The 21,838-nt window shown below is 44.9% G+C and overlaps 2 protein-coding genes across 7 annotated transcripts in view; one reads left to right on the top strand and one right to left on the bottom strand.

Annotated features, from left to right (window-relative positions):
• Positions 1-2,171: 2,171 nt before the first annotated feature.
• Positions 2,172-3,356, top strand: sft2d3 (SFT2 domain containing 3). The gene is made up of 2 exons (XM_014139156.3): positions 2,172-2,189; positions 2,362-3,356. Exon 2 carries the CDS (start codon positions 2,420-2,422, stop codon positions 3,092-3,094), a length of 675 nt encoding a protein of 224 aa, XP_013994631.1. The 5' UTR covers positions 2,172-2,189; positions 2,362-2,419; the 3' UTR covers positions 3,095-3,356.
• A 559-nt stretch (positions 3,357-3,915) lies between these two features.
• Positions 3,916-21,838, bottom strand: part of wdr33 (WD repeat domain 33) — a 40,840-nt gene continuing 22,917 nt past the window's right edge. The window contains exons 12-23 of one of the 6 annotated variants that reach the window (XM_014139149.3): positions 18,358-18,452; positions 16,319-16,405; positions 15,967-16,106; positions 15,710-15,820; positions 14,092-14,841; positions 13,736-13,796; positions 9,335-9,656; positions 8,918-9,010; positions 8,072-8,232; positions 7,811-7,918; positions 7,221-7,421; positions 3,916-5,431 (exon numbers count right to left, since the gene is read on the bottom strand). In XM_014139149.3, coding sequence (XP_013994624.3) covers positions 5,319-5,431; positions 7,221-7,421; positions 7,811-7,918; positions 8,072-8,232; positions 8,918-9,010; positions 9,335-9,656; positions 13,736-13,796; positions 14,092-14,841; positions 15,710-15,820; positions 15,967-16,106; positions 16,319-16,405; positions 18,358-18,452 — 2,242 coding nt within the window. In that variant the 3' untranslated portion in view covers positions 3,916-5,318. The remainder of the gene's footprint in view (positions 5,432-7,220; positions 7,422-7,810; positions 7,919-8,071; positions 8,233-8,917; positions 9,011-9,334; positions 9,657-13,735; positions 13,797-14,091; positions 14,842-15,709; positions 15,821-15,966; positions 16,107-16,318; positions 16,406-18,357; positions 18,453-21,838) is intronic. The other 5 variants (XM_082960695.1, XM_082960696.1, XM_082960698.1 and 2 more) reach the window with 5 other exon arrangements.

Below are 21,838 nucleotides of genomic sequence, written 5' to 3'. Positions count from 1 at the left end.
GGGACGGTTGAGCTAACGTAGGCTAATGCGATTAGCATGAACAAGAACATTTCCCAGGACATAGACATATCTGTAATGGGCAGTAAGCTTAAATTCTTGTTAATCTAACTGCACTGTCCAATTTACAGTAGTTATTACAGTGAAATAATACCATGCTATTGTTTGAGGAGAGTGCACAGTTATGAACTTGAAAAGTTATTAGTATTAGGCACATTTGGGCAGTCTTGAAACAATTTCTAACAGAAATGCAATGGTTCCTTGCACATACACTGCTGCCATCTAGTGGCCAAAATCTAAATTGCAACTGTGCTGGAATAATACATTATTGCCTTTCGCTTGCATTTCAAAGATGATGGAACAATTTTTTAATTTTTAAACGGTTGTTTTTTCTTTGTATTTTTTTTAAAAACCAGATCTAAGGTGTTATATTCTCCTACATTCATTTCACATTTCCACAAACTTCAAAGTGTTTCCTTTCAAATGTTATCAAGAATATGCATATCCTTGCTTCAATGCCTGAGCTACTGGCAGTTAGATTTGGGTATTTCATTTTAGGCGAAAATTGAAAAAAAAGGGTGGATCCTTTTAAGTAAAAAATAGGAAATAGAAAATAAAAGTAACAAATAATTAAACAGTAGCAGTAAAATAACAAGTGAGGCTATATTCAGGGGGTACCAGTACAGAGTCAATATGTGGGGGTACCGGTTAGTCGAGGTAATTAAGGTAATATGTACATGTAGGTAGAGTTAAAGTGACTATGCATAGATTATAAACAGCGAGTAGCAGCAGCGTAAAAGAGGGGTCTGAGTAGCCATTTGATTAGCTGTTCAGGAGTCTTATGGCTTGGGGGTAGAACCTGTTAAGAAGCCTTTTGGACCTAGTCTATGACTAGGGTGGCTGGGTCTTTGACAATTTTTAGGGCCTTCCTCTGACACCGCCTGCTGCTACTCTCTGCGTATGGCCCAGTACGTCCTACCATCCAGGACCTCTATACCAGGCGGTGTCAGAGGAAGGCCCTAAAAATTGTCAAAGACCCCCCCCCCCCATCTATGCATAGTCACTTTATTAACTCTACCTACATATTACCTCAACTAACCGGTGCCCCCGCACATTGATCCTGTACCGGTACCCCCCTATATATAGTCTCGCTATTGTTATTTTACTGCTGCTCTTCAATTAGTTGTCACTATTATTTCTTATTCTTATCCATATTTTTTTTTAACTGCATTGTTGGTTAGGGGCTCGTAAGTAAGCATTTCACTATAAGGTCTAGACCTGTTGTATTCGGTGCATGTGACTAATACAATTTGATTTAAATGTGACCAATAAAATTTGATTTGATTTGAGAGAATGCCAAGAGTTTCAAAGCGGTCATCAAGGCAAAGGGTGGCTACTTTCAAGAATCTCAAATACAAAAATATATTTTGATTTGTTTAACACTATATTGGTTACTGCATGATTCCATATGTGTTATTTCATAGTTTTGATGTCTTCACTATTATTCAACAATGGATAAAATTGTGAAAATAAAGAAAAACCCTGGAATGAGAATGTGTGTCTAAACGTTTGACTGGTACTGTTTATGTTTAAGATATTGCCATGGCGGTGCAATTTAGAAGTAGCACAAAAACTCGCAACGAATACATTTTCACCACCGACATCGTTTTCAAAGTTGCCCAATTTCAGGAAAACTGCAGAAATGACAACCCTGAGTGTGGAATGAATTGCGACAATTGCGTCAAATGCTTAATATGTACCATTCGGCAACGTGAAAACGCAAAATGTGTGCACACGGCTTAACTCTATGAGGGAAATGAATGGCGTTTTTGTATGCGTTTTGGATAAACACCGAAAATAAGTTCTGTGGTAATAACAGGCTTAGGATATCTTAGACGTTTTGTTCTAAGACATCATATTCATCAGCTAACGTCACTTATTGTGAATTTTGACGATTGTATGTAATAATAAAATAAAACGAATCACAAAGGCTTCATAATTCATTAAGGTCATGTTAACTGACTTTTATGTCAGAAAAAACGCATAGGATATCCTAAGCCTGTGTTAACCTCAAACCTTATTTTCAGTGTGTATTGCAAAACCCCTATTCTTAATAGGGATGGCTGAACGAACCAGAGCTAACTCATTTCCGGGATTTAGGACTACAACTATAGTGAAAAGAATATATAGTGGTGAGTGGTTTCTGAAGCATAATTCTAATTGTTTTCGTAAATTCCTTCTTGTATTTGAATATGAGCACAATATAAATTGACATTGATTAAAATGTTATATTTTGAATGGGTTATCCACAATGTAAACGTAAGGTCTCATCATACTAACGTGACGTCATCATTTGTGCTGCAGGCAGAATACTCAGTCGCACATAAAGGGAATTTGTCAACATACATGTCGACGAGAAGTTATGGCGGAATTAAATCGAAGTCTTCAAGAATATCTGGCCCAGTCTAAAGGTGGTGCCAAGACGATTTCTCAGTCCAGCTCAAGTACGACCATAGATATCGAATCCACTTCAGTAGCTGGGAGCTGGTTCGGTAGCTGGTCGAGCCCGTTCTCTGGTTCCAGCAGTCGCGGCGGAGGTTCGACAGGCCAAGGGTTGGGCAGCGGCTATTCCTGGCCGTGGTCTGCGGAGCCAGACCCATGTCTTCCGGGAATGAGTCGCTCGCAACGACTGGTCGCTTTTGGAGTGTGTATTGCGTTCTCAGCGTTGTGCTTTGGACTGTCCGCCCTGTACGCACCCTTGTTGCTGTTGTATGCGCGCAAATTTGCCCTTCTCTGGTCTCTCGGTTCTCTTTTCGCAATTCTGGGAGCAGCGATACTGCGGGGACCCAGCAAGCTCATAGCGAGGCCGACTCCCAGCGCGTTGGTGTATCTGTGCTCTATTGGAGGTACACTTTATGCAGCGCTCAGCCTTCACAGTACCATACTCACCGCCGTCGGAGCCATTGTCCAGGTTGCCGTAATCGTTGGGTACATCGTCTCTTTGCTGCCGGGCGGTAGCGCAGGAATTCGATTCATGGGAGGGATGGCAGTGTCTGCTATCAAAAGGACTGTCACGGGTAAAACGATGCCAATTTAACCACCACTTCAATTAATCCGAACGGACTTTTGCCCTCTGTTGTGAATAGGACTGAATGACTAGCTTAGAGTGCACTAACAAAACAAAGTCATAATGTGGCCCATGACAATGGTGTTAATTCCTTGTTTTCTTCTCTTGTAATTTACTTCTGATGGACCAAAATGCCCAGTAATATATCAGAATAAGACTCAAATGGAACATACCAGCAGAGAACTATGAAGCCTCATGTTTTTTTTTTCAACTAATAAAATGTACAATCTTATCATGGAATGTCTTTTCTATCCTGAACCAAGGGATAGAATATTGGCCTAGAGTGGATGAAATACTTGGTGCAGGACCAAGGGAATAGCACCTAGAGTACCAATTCTGTATGCCAGGCAAGCTAAATCAAGCGTATTTCTAAAACCGTAGGCTATTTGAAAGTCTATTCAGGTCTGGCTAGTTTCAAATGCATGTTTCCTTGAGGTTTTACTTATCCAAACATGTCAGATAATGCATCCTAACTTCCTCCTTTAGGTAATCACTTATTGAGAGTATCCAAAAAGGCTATGTATGGTCTTAGGTTCTGATTTAATATAGCCTTTCCTTTAGATTGGCAATATGTTTACGAGTCATTGCGATGGTGTCTCAATTAACGGTTAATGTGATGACGTGGGCACTACGTGACCTGCTGAAGTCTGTGTATACTACTAGCCTGGTCCCAGATGTGTTTAATGTCTTGACTTCTATGGTCATTGTCACTGCAAGACAGGTCTAGGACCAGGCTAACTCTTCTCTCCCCCACTGTCATTGCACAAAGAATGAAAGACCAGAAACAAGGGTGACATTTTGCACACATTTCTATTAGTCTCATACAAAAACAAATGGACAAAAGCAATATGACAATCTCATGACAAACTGTACATTTAGAAAGAGAGGAAGGCCGCCTCAATATTCAGGGGAGCCCGGCGATGAGACAGTGATTCTTCTTCTCTCCATTATTGGACATTTAAAAATGAACTTAAATAAATGGAGCCGAGGACTTGGGGGGAATAACACATTCAACGCCCTGTTCTGTTTGTTAACTACCAGTGACAAACAGGACTTCTGAGCATCCCAAATGGCACCCTATTCCCTATATAGTGCACTACTTTTGACCATACCCCTATGGGCCATGTTCAAAAGTAGTGTTCTATATAGGGATTAGGGTGCCATTTGGGATGCACCCTTATAGCCGAGGACCAAATCCTCTCCTGGAATAATGAATCTTGAAACGGTGGGCATTTTCAGTGTGGCGCCACAGCCTCTGAACATTTTCAGATATAAATGTAATGTACAGAGTGGACATGGTTCTCTATTCTTCCCAAAACAAACAAAAGTTGTCTGATCTGTACATTGTATTCCTATCTGCAAAGTTCAATGTGTCCAACTGCGTAAGATCCTGGACTCTTTCTATTATGTGTGATTGGTACAGTACATGTAGAAAAGAGAAACTATGGGCCGTTCACATTATCACATGAAGTGTGTCCAGGGGTTTATTCAGGAGGGTGCAGCATTACAAAACATTCAGACAGAAATATGTTGAGAACAGACAATTCTTTCTAATGCAGAATGAGGAATCCTACCAACGCCAGTCTACAATGTTCTAAACATTGCACCCTCCTGAATAAACCCCAGGTTTCTTGCCTGTTACAATGCTTTGTTCAAACCACACTGACAAAAAACATTCTGTTATGTGACCCATGTCTGAACTTGGAATAGAAACCTTGACCAATCAGTGATTGCTTCAGCTTGTCATGTCCAATCAGGCCACTAGACAATACCTGCAGCGACCAATCAGGATGAGTATGGCAAAGAGCCATAGGGCGGAATCTGTCGTCTAAAGGATCCAAATGTAAAGATAGCAACTCGTCCATCCCGTAGTGAAAGACCTGAGGCTTTCGACACATACAGCAATAAAGGCCCTTTCCCACTCCATGAGGCCCCTATACACACAGTAAACAATCCATCCTCTAGCCTTACAAGCAGGCCTGAAGAGGTGTAGTCTGAGCCCAGAGATGATCCACTGATCTGGGGGACAGGAGGTGGCGGTAGTGGTTGTGTATCTCTTTTTGGTCCCTGTCCTCTTTGCGGGGGGGGGGGGGGGGGGGGGGTGAATAGGAGGGAAAAGGGGATGGGGAGGTAAGAGAGTGGAGGTTTGGTGGGGAGCAGGTTGGTCGATTGGTAGTGAGTTGTTCCTTCAGTCCTACCGGCCACGCCCTCCTCCCCTGGGGGCCCCGCGGGGCGCCCCCCTCCAGCCCCCTCTGCCACCACGGGTCGAGGGGCCGTAGCCGCCTTCCTCTCTCTGGGGCGGTCGGCCTGGAGAGAGCAGAGGGAAAAAAGACTGGGGTTGGACTCCGTTCCATTTCAAATTAGGACATAAAACCACTTAACCCTAATACCAACAAAGAATGACATGCAAAGACAGATTATAGAAGTCTCAATACAGTGCATTTGGAAAGTATTCAGACCCCTTGACTTTTTCCACATTGTGTTACGTTAGTCGTATTCTAATTAAAAAAAATAATAATTGAATCCCCCTCAATCTACACACAATACACCATAATGGTAAAGCAAAAACAGGTTATACATTTTTGCAAAACTATATAAAAACAAAACTGAAATATACATTTACATAAGTATTCAGACCCTTTACTCAGTACTTTGTTGAAGCACCTTTGGCAGTGATTACAGCCTGGAGTATTCTTGGGTATGACGTTGCAAGCTTGGCACACCTGTATTTGGGGAGTTTCTCTTATTGTTTTCTGCAGATCCTCTCAAGCTCTGTCAGGTTGGATGAGGAGCGTCACTACAGAGCTATTTTCAGGTCTCTCCAAAGGTGTTAGATTGGGTTCAAGTCCTGGCTCTGGCTGGACCACTCAAGGACATTCAGAGACTTGTCCCGAAGCCACTCCTGCGTTGTCTTGGCTGTGTGCTTAGGGTCGTCCTGTTGGAAGGTGAACCTTCACCCTAGTCTGAGGTCCTGAGCGCTCTGGAGCAGTTTGTCATCAAAGAACTCTCTGTACTTTGCTCCGTTAATCTTTTCCTTGCTCCTGACTAGTCTCCCAGTCCCTGCCACTGAAAAACATGCTGCCACCACCATGCTTCACCGTAGGGATGGTGCCAGGTTTCGTCCAGACGTGACGCTTGGCATTCAGGCAAAAGAGTTCAATCTTGGTTTCATCAGACCAGAGAATGTTGTTTCTCATGGTCAGAGTCCTTTAGGTTACTTTTGGAGAACTCCAAGTGGGCTGTCATGTGCCTTTTACTGAGGAGTGGCTTCCGTCTGGCCACTACCATAAATGCCTGATTGGTGGAGTGCTGCAGAGATGGTTGTCCTTCTGGAAAGTTCTCCCATCTCCACAGAAGAAATCGAGCTCTCTCAGTTACCATCGGGTTCTTGGTCACCTCCTGTCCAATTGCTCAGTTTGGCCAGGTAGCCAACTCTAGGAAGAGTCTTGGTGTTCCCAGATTTCTTCCATTTAAGAATGATGGAGGCCACTGTTCTTGGGGACCTTCAATGCTGCAGACATTTGATGGTACCCTTCCCCAGACTTGTGACTCGACACAATCCTGTCTCGGAGCTCTACGGACAATTCCTTCAACCTCATGGCTTGGTTTTTGCTCTGACATGCACTCTCAATTGTGGGACATTATATAGACAGGTGTGTGCCTTAACAAATCATGTCCAATCAATTTAATTTACCACAGGTGGACTCCAATCCAGTTGTAGAAACATCCCAAGGATGATCAATGGAAACAGGATGCACCTGAGCTCAATTTCAAGTCTCATAGCAAAGGGTCTGAATACTTATGTAAATAAGATATTTATTTTTTATACATTTCTAAAAAGCTTTCATTATGGGGTATTGTGTGTAGATTTAATTTTTTTATTTAATCCATTTTAGAATAACATTTTAGTTTTTTTATTTCATCTTTATTTAACCAGGTAGGCCAGTTGAGAACAAGTTCTCATTTTCAACTATGACCTGGCCAAGATAAAGCAAAGCAGTCAAAGTCTCCATGACAAGTAATGGATACATGACTCACAGCCTTAGCATCAGTCATTGTCACACAAATACCCCCCCAACCCCTCTCCCCTATATACCTGTTGTCCTGTCCTCTACCCCTGCTCCCGGGGAGTCTTGGTCTCCGGTGCCCGGGCCGTCGTGCCACGGGCGTTTGCGTGGGGGCAGCGAGGCCATGTCCATGCCCTGCAGGGAGGAGGAGCGCTCACGGCTGGCAGGGGACGGGCTGTCGTGCAGCGGGCCGTGCTCGGAGCGCTGGCCTTCTCTGTAAGCCTCGTGACCTGGGAGCACACAGGCACACGCACACACACACAATTACATGAACACAGTAATTTCCCAACAGGGTCAAAATGGGGAGTTGTGGATAAAACGGACACTATTACTCACACTACTTGTGGCACTATTTATTTCATAACCTGGCGCTGAGCTGTCAAAATGAACCCCCAAAAAATGTATTCCTTAGTAGTGTCGCACTAAAAATCCTCTGGGGCTGCCATATACATTGATTAGTCCTTTCACTACCTTGAACGTGTACATTACGTGGAATGAGACTGGCTGCTAGCCATGACTTCTGTAAGGGTTAGCCTACTATGCTATTATTTCCTTATGGCTAGCGTTGGGAGCTGTTGGCCTGCCACGCAACCCTGGTTCGATAAGACAGCCCCTTTACCTTGATCTTGCCCGCCCTCCCAGGCCTCCTGACTTCTGCCTCCCTCATAGTGTGGGGGGAACTCATCAGGGGTGGGGAGCAAGCCCTGGCGTCCACCTCCACCACCTCCTGAGGTAACAACCGAGGGATGAATGAAAGATAGGACCCATAGATTGATGGACAGATACAGACAGACGAGAAAGAGGTAAAGAGAGAACTAGATAAGGACAGAGGCAGATAGATCATAAGAGGGACAGACAACACAAACTCAGCTGGTCTCACCTCCTCCTCTGGGTGGGCCCCCTCCTCGGGGTGGTCTCCCCCTCCCTCCGTTGTCCCAACCTCCGGCCATCTCATTTGAGGTGTCAAAGTTCTCTTCCTGCCCACCAAACTCATCAGGGAACCCCCTCCCACCAGGGCGACCCTGTCCAACCCCTCTGTACCTGCACAGAAAAGAAACGCCGCTTGAGTGGATACAGAAGGCCCGTTGAAACATCCATGCCCCACTGTTCATGCTTTACCCTTTCTTTCGAAAAAGGAGAGGTTCACACTTCAGGACACTAAGTAAAGGCTATAAAACAAATCACATATGATTGTGCTTACTCTCAGCAGTGTGATATGTGATACTGCAACTGCTAGTCAAAATACATGATTCAAAACAGAACCTCAGCTGCTGTTTTTAGAGGAAACATCCACTAAGAAGATAACTTGGGCAATCCAATGTGCGTTAAAAACCAGTGCACTAGACAGCAGACAATGCGCCTTTTACATTCATTTTCCCAGACGTTTGCAGAGATTGCATTCAGGGTGAACTATGCACATGTCGGCTCAAGAGCAAATTACCTTTAAAAGTCTGTTATAATGCGCTGCTCTATAATGTGACTTGGATTGAATCCTGGCCTTGGTATGCATAATGTCTGTGTTCTCGTTTTTACAGTGTATTTTGACAGTACGTAGTTAGTAGGCGAGTTTGTAGGAAGGCTAGGTTGCCAGTTAGGACAGTTTGTGAATTAGTAGAAAAGCTGGTATGTGAGTTAGTAGGAAAGCTAGGTGGCGAGTTGGTAGGTAAGTTAGTCAGTGAGTTAGTAAGTGAGTTAGTAGGCGAGTTAGTAGGAAAGTTAGACCCACGTGTCGTCTGAGTCCTGGCCATGCCTTGGTGGAGGCAGTCTGTCTCTCTGCCTCTGGTCAAACTCCTCTCCTGGACTCCCATAACCACCAAACCTGACATGCACACACGCACATAAGCCCATAGTTTGAGCAACCCGAGGCAGAAGCAACCCATAGATCCACTAATATAGTAAGTTAAGGGTCAGAGCAATGGTAGGTTTGAAAGACGAAGGTTGGGGTTAAGATGAGAATGATGAAAAAGTAGGTGAGAGGTGAGATTTAAGGTGTAGAGGTACAGGTAAACACTATGAGAGCTTAGGTGAGATTTCAAGTAAGTATAAAGATGTATGTTAGAAAGCCGGTAGAGGTGGCAGCACGGACGTAAGTAAAGACAGACGCGAGGTTAAAGGTCACAACCGAAAAGCAAGGTAAGCTCACCTGTCGTCCCTGCGGCCTCGGAACTCTCCCCCATCACGGGGGAATCTTTCCTCAGAAGAGCCCCAGTTTCCCCCATTCCCCCCTCCTCCCCCTTGCCCTCCTCTGTGGCCTCCCTGGTATTCCTGGCTGGACCCTCTCCTCCAGCTCTCTTCTCCCCGTCCGTGGAAGTCCTGGCCACCTTCATTGAAGTCGTTGGATCGGCGCCCCTGCTGAGAGTCTCCCCAGTAAGAACCAGAGCCCTGGTCAGGGCCCCCAGGGCCACCCTGCCCCTGGCCCCCAGGTGGAAGACCCATGTGGTGGTTGGGAGGCCCTCGGGTATCTCCTTGGGAGAATCGAAGACATCAAAACAGAGGGCACATACTGAAATATAAGTCAGACAAAACATAAAGCTCTTTCAATGGAGAAATGCCATTGAGAATGCTTTTTAGTCCAGGACTAGGCTTAATCTGTGTCTGGGAAACAAGTGTTTATGTCAGTAAGTATCAACTGTATTTTTTACTACAGTATGTGTTTGAAAAGTCATCTTCCTTGGTCACTTCAGTAATGTTTACATGCTGTTTTACCCACTTTACATGTATATACTGTATTCTAGTCATGCCTCATCCTCTATAACTACTGCTGTACACACCTTTACTATTCATATACTGTTTTTACGCACCATTATATGTAAACTCGGCAAAAAAAGAAACGCCCTCTCACTGAAACGTCCTCTCACTGTTATTTTCAAACTTAACATGTGTAAATATTTGTATGAACATAACAAGATTCAATTGAAATATACTGGTCAAAAAAATAAAGGGAACACTTAAACACAATGTAACTCCAAGTCAATCACACTTCTGTGAAATCAAACTGTCCACTTAGGAAGCAACACTGATTGACAATAAATTTCACATGCTGTTGGGCAAATGGAATAGACAACAGGTGGAAATTATAGGCAATTAGCAAGACACCCCCAATAAAGGAGTGGTTCTGCAGGTGGTGACCACAGACCACTTCTCAGTTCCTATGCTTCCTGGCTGATGTTTTGGTCACTTTTGAATGCTGGCGGTGCTTTCACTCTAGTGGTAGCATGAGACGGAGTCTACAACCCACACAAGTGGCTCAGGTAGTGCAGCTCATCCAGGATGGCACATCAATGCGAGCTGTGGCAAGAAGGTTTGCTGTGTCTGTCAGCGTAGTGTCCAGAGCATGGAGGCGCTACCAGGAGACAGGCCAGTACATCAGGAGACGTGGAGGAGGCCGTAGGAGGGCAACAACCCAGCAGCAGGACCGCTACCTCCGCCTTTGTGCAAGGAGGAGCACTGCCAGAGCCCTGCAAAATGACCTCCAGCAGGCCACAAATGTGCATGTGTCTGCTCAAACGGTCAGAAACAGACTCCATGAGGGTGGTATGAGGGCCTGACGTCCACAGGTGGGGGTTGTGCTTACAGCCCAACACCGTGCAGGACGTTTGGCATTTGCCAGAGAACACCAAGATTGGCAAATTCGCCACTGGCGCCCTGTGCTCTTCACAGATGAAAGCAGGTTCACACTGAGCACATGTGACAGACTGGAGATGCCGTGGAGAAAGTTCTGCTGCCTGCAACATCCTCCAGCATGACCGGTTTGGCGGTGGGTCAGTCATGGTGTGGGGTGGCATTTCTTTGGGGGGCCGCACAGCCCTCCATGTGCTCGCCAGAGGTAGCCTGACTGCCATTAGGTACCGAGATGAGATCCTCAGACCCCTTGTGAGACCATATGTTGGTGCGGTTGGCCCTGGGTTCCTCCTAATGCAAGACAATGCTAGACCTGATGTGGCTGGAGTGTGTCAGCAGTTCCTGCAAGAGGAAGGCATTGATGCTATGGACTGGCCCGCCCGTTCCCCAGACCTGAATCCAATTGAGCACATCTGGGACATCATGTTTCGCTCCATCCACCAACGCCACATTGCACCACAGACTGTCCAGGAGTTGGCGGATGCTTTAGTCCAGGTCTGGGAGGAGATCCCTCAGGAGACCATCCGCCACCTCATCAGGAGCATGCCCAGGCGTTGTAGGGAGGTCATACAGGCACATGGAGGCCACACACACTACTGAGCCTCATTTTGACTTGTTTTAAGGACATTACATCAAAGTTGGATCAGCCTGTAGTGTGGTTTTCAGACCTCCATGGGTTGATAAATTGGATTTCCATTGATTATTTTTGTGTGATTTTGTTGTCAGCACATTCAACTATGTAAAGAAAAAAGTATTTAATAAGATTATTTCATTCATTTAGATCTAGGATGTGTTATTTTAGTGTTCCCTTTATTTTTTTGAGCAGTGTAGTTCCAGACATGTGACTAACAGAAATTTAATAATGTGTCCCTGAACAAAGGGGGAGTCAAAATCAAAAGTAACAGTCAGTATCTGGTGTGGCCACCAGCTACATTAAGTACTGCAGTGCATCTCCTCCTCATGAACTACACCAGATTTGCCAGTTCTTGCTGTGAGATGTTACCCCACTCTTCCACCAAGGCACCTGCAAGGTCCCAGACATTTCTGGGGGAATGGCCCTAGCCCTCACCCTCTGATCCAACAGGTTCCAGACGTGCTCAATGGGATTGAGATCCGGGCTCTTCGCTGGCCATGGCAGAACACTGACATTCCCGTCTTGCAGGAAATCACGCACAGAACGAGCAGTATGGCTGGTGGCATTGTCATAATGGAGGGTCATGCCAGGATGAGCCTGCAGGAAGGGTACCACGTGAGGGAGGAGGATGTCTTCCCAGTAACGCACAGCGTTGAGATTGCCTACAATGACAACAAGCTCAGTCCGATGATGCTGTAACACGAGCTCCACCTCCAAATCGATCCCGCTCCAGAGTACAAGCCTTGGTGTAACGCTCATTCCTTTGACGATAAACGCAAATCTGACCATCACCCCTGGCTAGACAAAACCGCGACTCGTCAGTGAAGAGCACTTTGCAAGTCCTGTCTGGTCCAGCGATGGTGGGTTTGTGCCCGTAGGCGACGGTGGGTTTGTGCCCATAGGAGACAATGTTGCCTGTGATGTCTGGTGAGGACCTGCCTTACAACAGGCCTACAAGCCCTCAGTCCAGACTTTCTCAGCCTATTGCGGACAGTCTGAGCACTGACGGAGGGATTGTGCGTTCCTGGTGTAACTCGGGCAGTTGTTGTTGCCATCCTGTACCTGTTTGCTGCGGGGACGTGTTTCCATTCAGCCACAAGACCATTAGTGAGGTTGGGCACTGATGTTGGGCAATTAAGCCTGGCTCGCAGTCAGCATTCCAATTCATCCCAAAGGTGTTTGATGGAGATGAGGTCAGGGCTCTGTGAAGGCCATTCAAGTTCTTCCACACAGATCTCAACAAACCATTTCTGTATGGACCTCACTTTTTTCAAGGGGGCATTGTCATGCTGAAACAGGAAAGGGCCTTCCCCAAACTGTCATTGCATGCTAATTTCCCTTCACTGGAACTAAGGGGCCTAGCTGGAACCATGAAAAAACACCCCCAGACCATTATTCCTCCATCAACAAACTTTACAGTTGGCACTATGTATTGGGGCAGGTAGCTTTTTCCTGATATCTGCCAAACCCAGATCTGTCCGTGGGACTGCCAGATGGTGAAGCGTGATTCATCACTCCAGAAAACGCATTTCCACTGCTCCAGAGCCGACGCTTGGCATTATGCATCGTGATGTTAGGCTTGTGTGCAGCTGCTCGGCCATGGAAACCCATTTCATGAAGCTCACAAAGAACAGTTAATGTGCTGATGTTGCTTCCAGAGGCAATTTGGAACTTGGAAGTGAGTGTTGCAACTAAGGAGAGACAATTTTTACGTGCTACGCGCTTCAGCACGCGGTGTTCCCGTTCTGTCAGCTTGTGTGACTAGACAACTTCACGGCTGAACCGTTGTTGCTCCTAAACGTTTCCACTTCACAATAACAGCACTTACAGTTGACCCGGGCAGCTCAAGCAGGGCAGAAATTTTACAAACTGACTGGTGCCATCCTATGACGCTGCCACGTTGAATGTCACTGAGCTCTTCAGTACGGGCCATTCTACTGCCAATGTTTATCTATGGAGATTGCATGGCTGTGCACTCGATTTTATAAACCTGTCAGCAACGGGTGTGGCTGAAATAGCCGAATCCATTAATTTTAAGGGTTGTCCAAATACTTTTGGCCATGTAGTGTATTTATACTCTGACATTGCTCGTTCTGATATTTCTTCATTTCAGATTTTTTTTCTGGATTATGTGTATATAGTTTATTTTTTACTGCTAGGTATTACTGCACTGTTGGAGATACAAACACAAGCATTTCGCTGCAACTGCGATAACATCTGCAAATCTGTGTAAGTGACCAAAAAAACGTAGATTTTATCTTAGACTCATGAGAATTTGTGTTCACCTACCTTTGCCATTGGGTCCTTGCTGTCCCATCCCATGCATCATGGGGCCAGTGTTTTGTCCCACCTGTGTGAAATGTTGTTTTTAGGATTTGAGACTTTTTGTAAACAACACAAAGAATCATTTCATGTTGCACACAAACAGCCCTACTGCTTAAATATTGAATTTTAACTCAATGTAGCTAGCAAGTTGGCTAACCAACAAGACAATGTTTCTACAATTTCCACCACTGAACTACCCAGCCCAGATTAACATTTACCTCTTTAGATTCAACAAAAGCTCTTGCCACATTCTTATGAAATGAGCCTACCTCCATATTTCTGACATTTATTTTGTTTTACAGCTAGTTTGACAATCTCACCTGGTGCTGCATGTAGGATGGAGGCCCCTGCATATTGCCTGGGGGTCCTTGCATGTTTCCAGGGGGCCCCTGCATGTTCCCGGGGGGTCCTTGCATGTTACCCGGTGGGGGCCCGTGCATCCCACCTGGGGGTGGCCCCTGCATGTTGCCCATCCCATGCATGCCCCCCATGCCTGGCATGTTGCCGTGTGTCCTGGGAGGGTTCTGCATGGGAGGCCCCATCCCTACCCCACCCTGCATGGGTCCCTGTGGGCCCATCATATTCCCCTGAGGGGGCATCATGCCCCCCTGAGGTGGAGGCCCCTGGCCTCGAGGAGGGGGCCCCATCATTCCTCCCGGTGGGGGGCCCTGCATGTTTCCAGGGGGCCCCTGCATCCCTCTGGGTCCGGGAGGCATGCCGTGAGGCCCCTGGGGGCCCATGTTTCTGTGGGGGCCGGGGTGCCTCTGCATGCCTTGGGGCCCATGGAGGTCAGGTGGACCCATCATGCCCTGAGGAGGCCCCTGGTGGTGCTGGGACCCTGGAGGGGGGCCCATCTGGCCCGGACGCATGAACGGAGTCTGCATGACGCCAGGGCCCATGGGGGGCCCCATGTTGTGGGGCATCTGCTGAGGGGGCATGGACTGGGGGAAGCCCTGAGGAGGTGGGGGCATGGTTCCACCCTGGCCAGGGAAAGGTGGCATGGGTCCTTGTGGGCCTCCTGGGGGAGGCATGTTCCCGTCCATCTGATTCATACGGTCCATCTTCATTTGCTGGGGAAAATGATTCAGCCTATCATACCTGATTCAGCATATAATTTAAAGGGATAGTTCACGTTAAATCTATATTTGAGTAAAATTACACTTCCCTTCAGTTGTGTCAATCAGAAGGCCCATGTTGAAATAATCCATAATAATCTATTCTATTATTTATTTCTAATATTCTATTATTTTCGTCAGATTTCATGAATGGAAACAGCCGAGCTGGAACGTCCTCAAAAACACTAGCAAGAACCTGTCCATGTTTTCTTTCCCACGAGAATGTTATTTTTGCAATAAAATTCAAATCTTTTAATGCTCTGATATTTCCTATGTTCACGGGTCAGTTTTGTTCACATCTGGAAAGCAATACAGGTCTAAGAGCCTGCCACAGGGGGATGACATCATCACTGGAAGATGCATACGGATGCTCTGTGCTGTGGCTACGTGAGGACATCGTTCCAGTTCTGAGTAACCAAATTCCAGCAATTATTTCAGCATTATGCACGTTTAAAAAAATCCCTTCTACCGCCAACTACCAAACTTAGTTTGAAGTGTTTTTTAGGGAGTTTCGGCTTGTAGTGTAGCTTTGCTAACATCGGTCCGGCCGTTTCCGTTCATGAAATCTGACAATGCTAGCCAGAAGTAAATAATGGATTATTGTGGATTTTGTCACCATGGGCCTTCAGACACAACTCAAGTTAAGGCCCAAATATAGATTTTGCATGAACTATCCTTTTAATCTGAAACAAATGCCTGTAGCTGCACTGCAGGGCTAGGTTTGTTGATCAATGACCTAAAATGAATCTCTCTTGCAATCGCTCTTTCATGTTACACATTTCTGTCACTGACACATTTTTTTGTTTCAAAGAGGACCTCTCACCTCTAGCATCATCGGGTTGGTGTTGGTCTTCCCATCCATTTTCTTCTCATCCATCCTTTCTTTCTTCTCTCCTCCCGGTGGCACGAGAGGCACCTTATTATCCGCCCAGGCCTGAAGGAAGGAAAGGGGGAGGAGACAAAGGAAGGGAGAAAGAGTGAGAAATGTCACAGAGCAAATACTAAATTTACTCACAACAGACACGTCTTGCTTTTTTTTTCTTGCTTCTTGTATACAAAACTGAATCAAGACTAAGTTACCTGCTGGAATTGGGCAGGGATGGGTTTGGCATAGGGGACCTTCTTCTGTGGCACTTTCTTCTGGTCTTTCTGTAAAATCTCCTCAATCCCCCAATCCAGACCTGGGATGCTCATCTCCTCCTCGGCTGCAGTCTCTTTATCTTGAGAAAATCAAACGTTACCCATAGTCCACCAATCTACCACTCCAACCTTGCTAGAACTGTATAGTCTGTGGAAGTCACAGCCCATTGCTGCAACTTTATTAGAGCTAACACAACTACAAAACTAAACCTGAACCCCCCCCCCCCCAAACCATCTCTTAGACTTAGATGAGACAAAGATTTGTTTGAGAAGTGTGAATGTGTGTCCTCACCGCTTGCCTCTTGTTCCATGGCAGCTTTGAGCTGATCGGGGATCCCCATGCCAGGAATGGCAGCTAAGCTGTTTGGCTCCATGTCATCTGGAAAACAAAACAGACCCAGAACCACAAGTCAAATGGTGACACCATGTAACCTTGACCGGACACATGTGTCTGGCTGCAGTTAAACACCTTTTTTTCTACTTGACTTCAAACACCCACTATAGAAAACATTCTTTAAGGTGACCAACATGTTTTTTTTCCAAATTCTGCCAAATATTTCTGTTTTTAACTAGATAGTTCAGTTCTTCAGTTTGTTATTGAGGGTGAATACAATGCTTTCCAATTGATAGCTATACATTTCTTTGCAGCAATCAGACCTAGATTACAAAATTCTCTCGGATATTGTTCACCAATATTTACATTTCCCAACAGACAATCATGGAGATGGATGGATATCAATTCATTCCTAGACACAATGAAATGATATCACATACTATACATGATTCCAAAATGACCATTCAATAGAGTTCCTTTTTGCATCTCCAACAGAGATTTCTGGGTGCATTAATGCATTCTGGCAGGAGTGCATCAAATGTCCTATGAATGATCTTAAATTGCAGTAGTTTATGTCTTATGAGCAGGTATGAGCATTTTCACATATCTGTGACCAATGGTTCTCCTCAGTTTCCCATTTTTCCTTCTAGGTTCTGAACCATCAGGTTGAGTTTCAATCAACCCTTGATATAACTTGGCAATCAACTTCTTTGGCGTAGCAGCTTCTTTCAGGATTTTTTCTATGCTAGATGCCTTCGGTTCATCCAGATTCTGTTGAAGCGATTGTACTTAAAGATATTGGCCTTGGATAATCCAACACAGTAGAGATCCATCATAGTACATGTTCAAAAGTCACGATGCCACTTTGGTGCCAGGACTTAAAGGTGTTGTCATTAAACACTAGAGGTAAGGTGGGGTTATTCCAAATAGGGGTGCCTGGCGATATTGGTTCTTTTCACCTCATGAATTTATATGAATTCTCCCAAACACAAATTAATTGAGAATCGATGGATTGTCCGTTTCGTCCACGCCTTGGACCCGAAGTAGTGAATCTATTTTAGATCATAAAGGTATAACATTTATGGCTTAGATTTTAAAAAAATTATCCATGCACAAGGATAATCTGCTGTCCATTGCTTAGTAAAGACAGTTGTGCAGCCCAGTAATCGAGTATCACAGTATGAGTCATAATACCCATAAAACCTAGCGGTCAAACAAGGAAATTTGTTCCAATAATTTTTCCACCATACATTTTTCCCATAGGGGATTTTAGAAACACTTAAAATAAGGGCTGTGTTACGTGTAGGCTTACCTTGGCGTGACGTTTTGATAACCGTGTAAATCTCTCTCGGACAAGGTGACTTATCAATATATTAGCCTGTATTTACCCCCCAAAAACAAACGCTAATTAGCTGCTAATGTGGCCATCAAAGAACTACAAATGCCATGATGATCTGGCATTTGACTGCCGAATCGAGGCAAAGGTAAAAATGTCTGGATTAACTATCTAATGTTAGCGAAATTGTAATAAATAAACTGGTGAAATTTTATTCAATTGACAATTCTGTGAACTGTCTTGTGCAAGTTTTAAATTGACACAATAACTGTTACCAAAGGTGTCTGCCAGAGATGACGTGCAGGAGCTTGCAGGGATTTGTAGTCTTGCTTGTTGTCTACTTTGATGCTAATTAGCATTTTGGAATCAGAGTAAATAGAGCCGAACATATTGATAAGTCACCTTTTCCTATAGAGATTTACATGGTTATCAAAACATTATGCCAGGGTAAGCCTACACTAAACATGTTCCTTATTTTAAGAGATTCTAAAATTCCCTACGGGAAAAATGAATTGTGGAAAAAAGATTGGAATCATTTCCCTGTTTGACCGCTAGGTTTTTGGGGTATTATGACACTTCCACTGTGGGGCTCTATACACAGACAAATTCAAACACAGCATACATACTTACACCTCACACAAAATATTCCTACACATCATACCGTATTCCACTCCATCCTCTGACATCCCAGGTAACAAATTCAGATTGTATCTGTCCCTCATCTTGTCCCCTGGCCGATTCCTCGTCCAGAATTTACTGAAAGGGATATAAATCACGCAGGAAACACGTCAAAGCACACCAGAACAGACATCCTAAATAACAATAATTTGTCCTATTTCACAGGTGTGTTATTATACTCATGTGTGAATTGGAAATGTGTTTTTTGCATATCCCAACTACCCTGAGACACCCTTGGAGAGTGGGGTCCAGCCAGGGTCTGCCATTATCAACGACAACCCTGGAGCAATTAGGATTAAGTGCCTTGCTCAAGGGCACAGACAATTTTTCACCTGGTCGGCTCGTGATTTCAAACTAGAGACCTTTAGGTTAATGGCCCCACGCTCTAACCCTAGGCTATCTGCCACCCTCGCGACACATTCAGTATGCGGCCAATATGGAAATCAAACCCAAAACCTACCAACAGAGCCATTAGCAAACCATGGGACAATAGAAATATGTGAGAAAGGTCTATCAATAGGGGTGTGCAAGACAAGACAATTCAAGAACCATGTCGGCTCCGATATGATACAGGAACGATACGTTTTAGTTCAAAATGATTCGTTGAGATTCGCTGCACTAACATTTGTTGCATTTAGACATGAGTTTCCCATTCTAAATTAAGGCCTAAGCTGTGCACCGTGCGTAGAAATGTTAAAGGATAATGACAGCTATTGGGGTGGCTCGACATGCATGATGACTTGTAGATCCATTACTGTCATACACAGTTACACATAGGAGAGGGCGCCCCAGTTCAGTCAGAAAAAACAAATCATTTTTGGAAGGGAAAAAGAAAGTCATGCGAGTAAAAAACATTAGTGAACCGGTGGCTCGTAAAGTTAATTGGTTTTCTGACCGATACATGCCACATTTGGATCAGTTAAGAGTCCCACGGACCAACGTGCTCGTATCTTAAACATCTGAACCAGATTCCGATCTATATCAGTGAATTGTTACACCCTCATCTTTCAACCTTATGAACAATTCCATTTAGTCTTGCTTCCCTGTCTACACTGAACAAAAATATAAACGCAACATAAGTGTTAGTCCCATGTTTCATGAGCTGAAATAAAAAAATCCAGGGAAATGTTCCATATTCACAAAAAGCTTATTTCTCTAAAATGTTGTGCACAAATGTTTACATCCCTGTTAGTGAGCATTTCTCCTTAACAAGGATAATCTATCCACCTGACAGGTGTGGCATATCAAGAAGCTGATTAAACAGCATGATCATTAGACAGGTGCACCTTGTGCTGGGGAAAATAAAAGGCCACTCTAAAATGTGCAGTTTTGTCACACAACACAATGCCACAGATGTCTGCAATTGGCCTGCTGACTGTCGGAATGTCCACCGGAGCTGTTGCCAGATAATTTAATGTTCATTTCTCGACTATAAGCCTCCTCCAACGTCGTTTTGAGAATTTCGCAGTATGTCCGACCAGCCTCACAACCACAGACCAAGTGTATGGCGTCATGTAGGCGAGCGGTTTTCTGATGTCAACGTTATGGTGGCGGTGGAGTTACGGTATGGGCAGACATAAGCTACAGACAACGAACACAATTGCATTTTATCAATGGCAATTTGAATGCACAAAAATAACGTGGCGAGATCCTGAGGCCCATTGTAATGCCATTCATTTGCCGGCATCACCTAATTTTTCAGCATGATAATGTACGGCCCCATGATGCAAAGATCTGTACACAATTCCTGGTTATTCCATGGCTTCCAGACTCAGACATGTCACCCATTGAGAATGTTTTGAATACTCTGGATCGACATGTACGACAGTGTGTTCCAGTTCTCGCCAATATCCAGCAACTTCGCACAGCCATTGAAAAGGAGTGGGACAACATTCCAAAGTCAACAGCCTGAACAACTGTATGCCAAGGCGATGTGTCGCACCTCCTTAGGCAAATGGTGGTCACACCATTTGTTGTGTTTATATTTTTGTTCAGTATACACTCTGGTATGGTGGAGAGTTAGTGTACGTCCATTGTTGTGATTCTCTATACAGTACATTCGGAAAGTATTCAGACGCCTTGAGTTTTCCATACTTTATTATGTTACAGCCTTATTCAAACATGTATTTCATTGGCTTTTTGCCCCACAATCTAAACACAATACTCCAAAATGACAAAGTCAAAATAGGTTTAGAAATGTTATCAAATGTATTAAAATAAAAAGCTGAAGTATCACTAACGTAAGTATTCAGAGCCTTACGCTGTAATTTGTTGAAGCACCTTTGGCAACGATTACATGCTTGAATCTTCTTGGGTATGACACTGCAAGCTTGGCACACCTGTATTTGGGGAGTTTCTCCCATTGTTCTCTGCAGATCCTCTCAAACTTTGTCAAGTTTGATGGGGAGCGTCGCTGCACAGATATTTTCAGGTCTCTCCAGAGATGTTCGATCGGGTTCAAGTCCGGGGTCTGGCTGGGCTTCTCAAGGACATTCAGAGACTTGTCCCTAAGCCACTCCTGCGTTGTCTTGGCTATGTGCTGAGGGTCGTTGTCCAGTTGGAAGGTGAACCTTCGCCCCAGTCTGAAGTCCTGAGCGCTCTTGAGCAGGTTTTCATCAAGGATCTCTCTGTACTTTGTTCGGTTCCTCATTCCCTCGATCCTGACTAGTCTCCCAGTCCCTGCCGCTGAAAAACATCCCCACAGCATGATGCTGCCACCACCATGATTCACGTAGGGATGGTGCCAGGTTTCCTCCAGACGTGACGCTTGGCATTCAGGCCCAAGAGTTCCATCTTGGTTTCATCTGAACAGAGAATCTTGTTTCTCATTGTCTGAGAGTCCTTTAGGTGCCTTTTGGCAAATGTTTACTGAGGAGTGGCTTCTGTCTGGCCACTCTACCATAAAGGCATGATTGTTGGAGTGCTGCAGATATGGTTGTCCTTCTGGAAGATTCTCCCATCTCCACTCTGGAGCTTTGTCACAGTAACCATCGGGTTCTTGGTTATCTCCCTGTCCAAGGCCCTTCTCCCCCAACTGCTCAGTTTGGCCTGGGCGGCCTGCTCTAGGTAGAGTCTTGGTGGTTCCAAACTTCTTCCATTGAAGAATGATGGAGGCCATTGTGTTCTTGGGGACCTTCAATGCTGCAGACATTTTTTTGTACCCTTCCCCAGATCTGTGCCGACACAATCCTGTCTCGGAGCTCTACAGACAATTCCTTCGACCACATGGCTTGGTTTTTGCCCTGACATACACTGTCAACTGTGGGACCTTATATAGACAGGTGTGTGCCTTTGCAAATCATGCCCAATCAAACATCTCAAGGATGATCAGTGGAAACAGGATGCACCTGAGCTCAAATTTCAAGTGTCATAGCAAAGGGTCTGAATACTTATGTAAATAAGGTATCCATTTACTATGTTTAATACATTTGCAGAAATGTATAAAAACCCGTTTTCGCTTTGTC

Source organism: Salmo salar, chromosome 14 (genome assembly GCF_965601325.2).
Source record: "Salmo salar chromosome 14, fSalSal1, whole genome shotgun sequence".
Taxonomy (NCBI): Eukaryota; Metazoa; Chordata; class Actinopteri; order Salmoniformes; family Salmonidae; genus Salmo; species Salmo salar.
This window is presented reverse-complemented; position numbering and strand designations above follow the sequence as displayed.

Coding starts and splice junctions, on each gene's coding strand:
- sft2d3 (XM_014139156.3), top strand. CDS start 2,420: ATGGCGGAATTAAATCGAAGTCTTCAAGAATATCTGGCCCAGTCTAAA.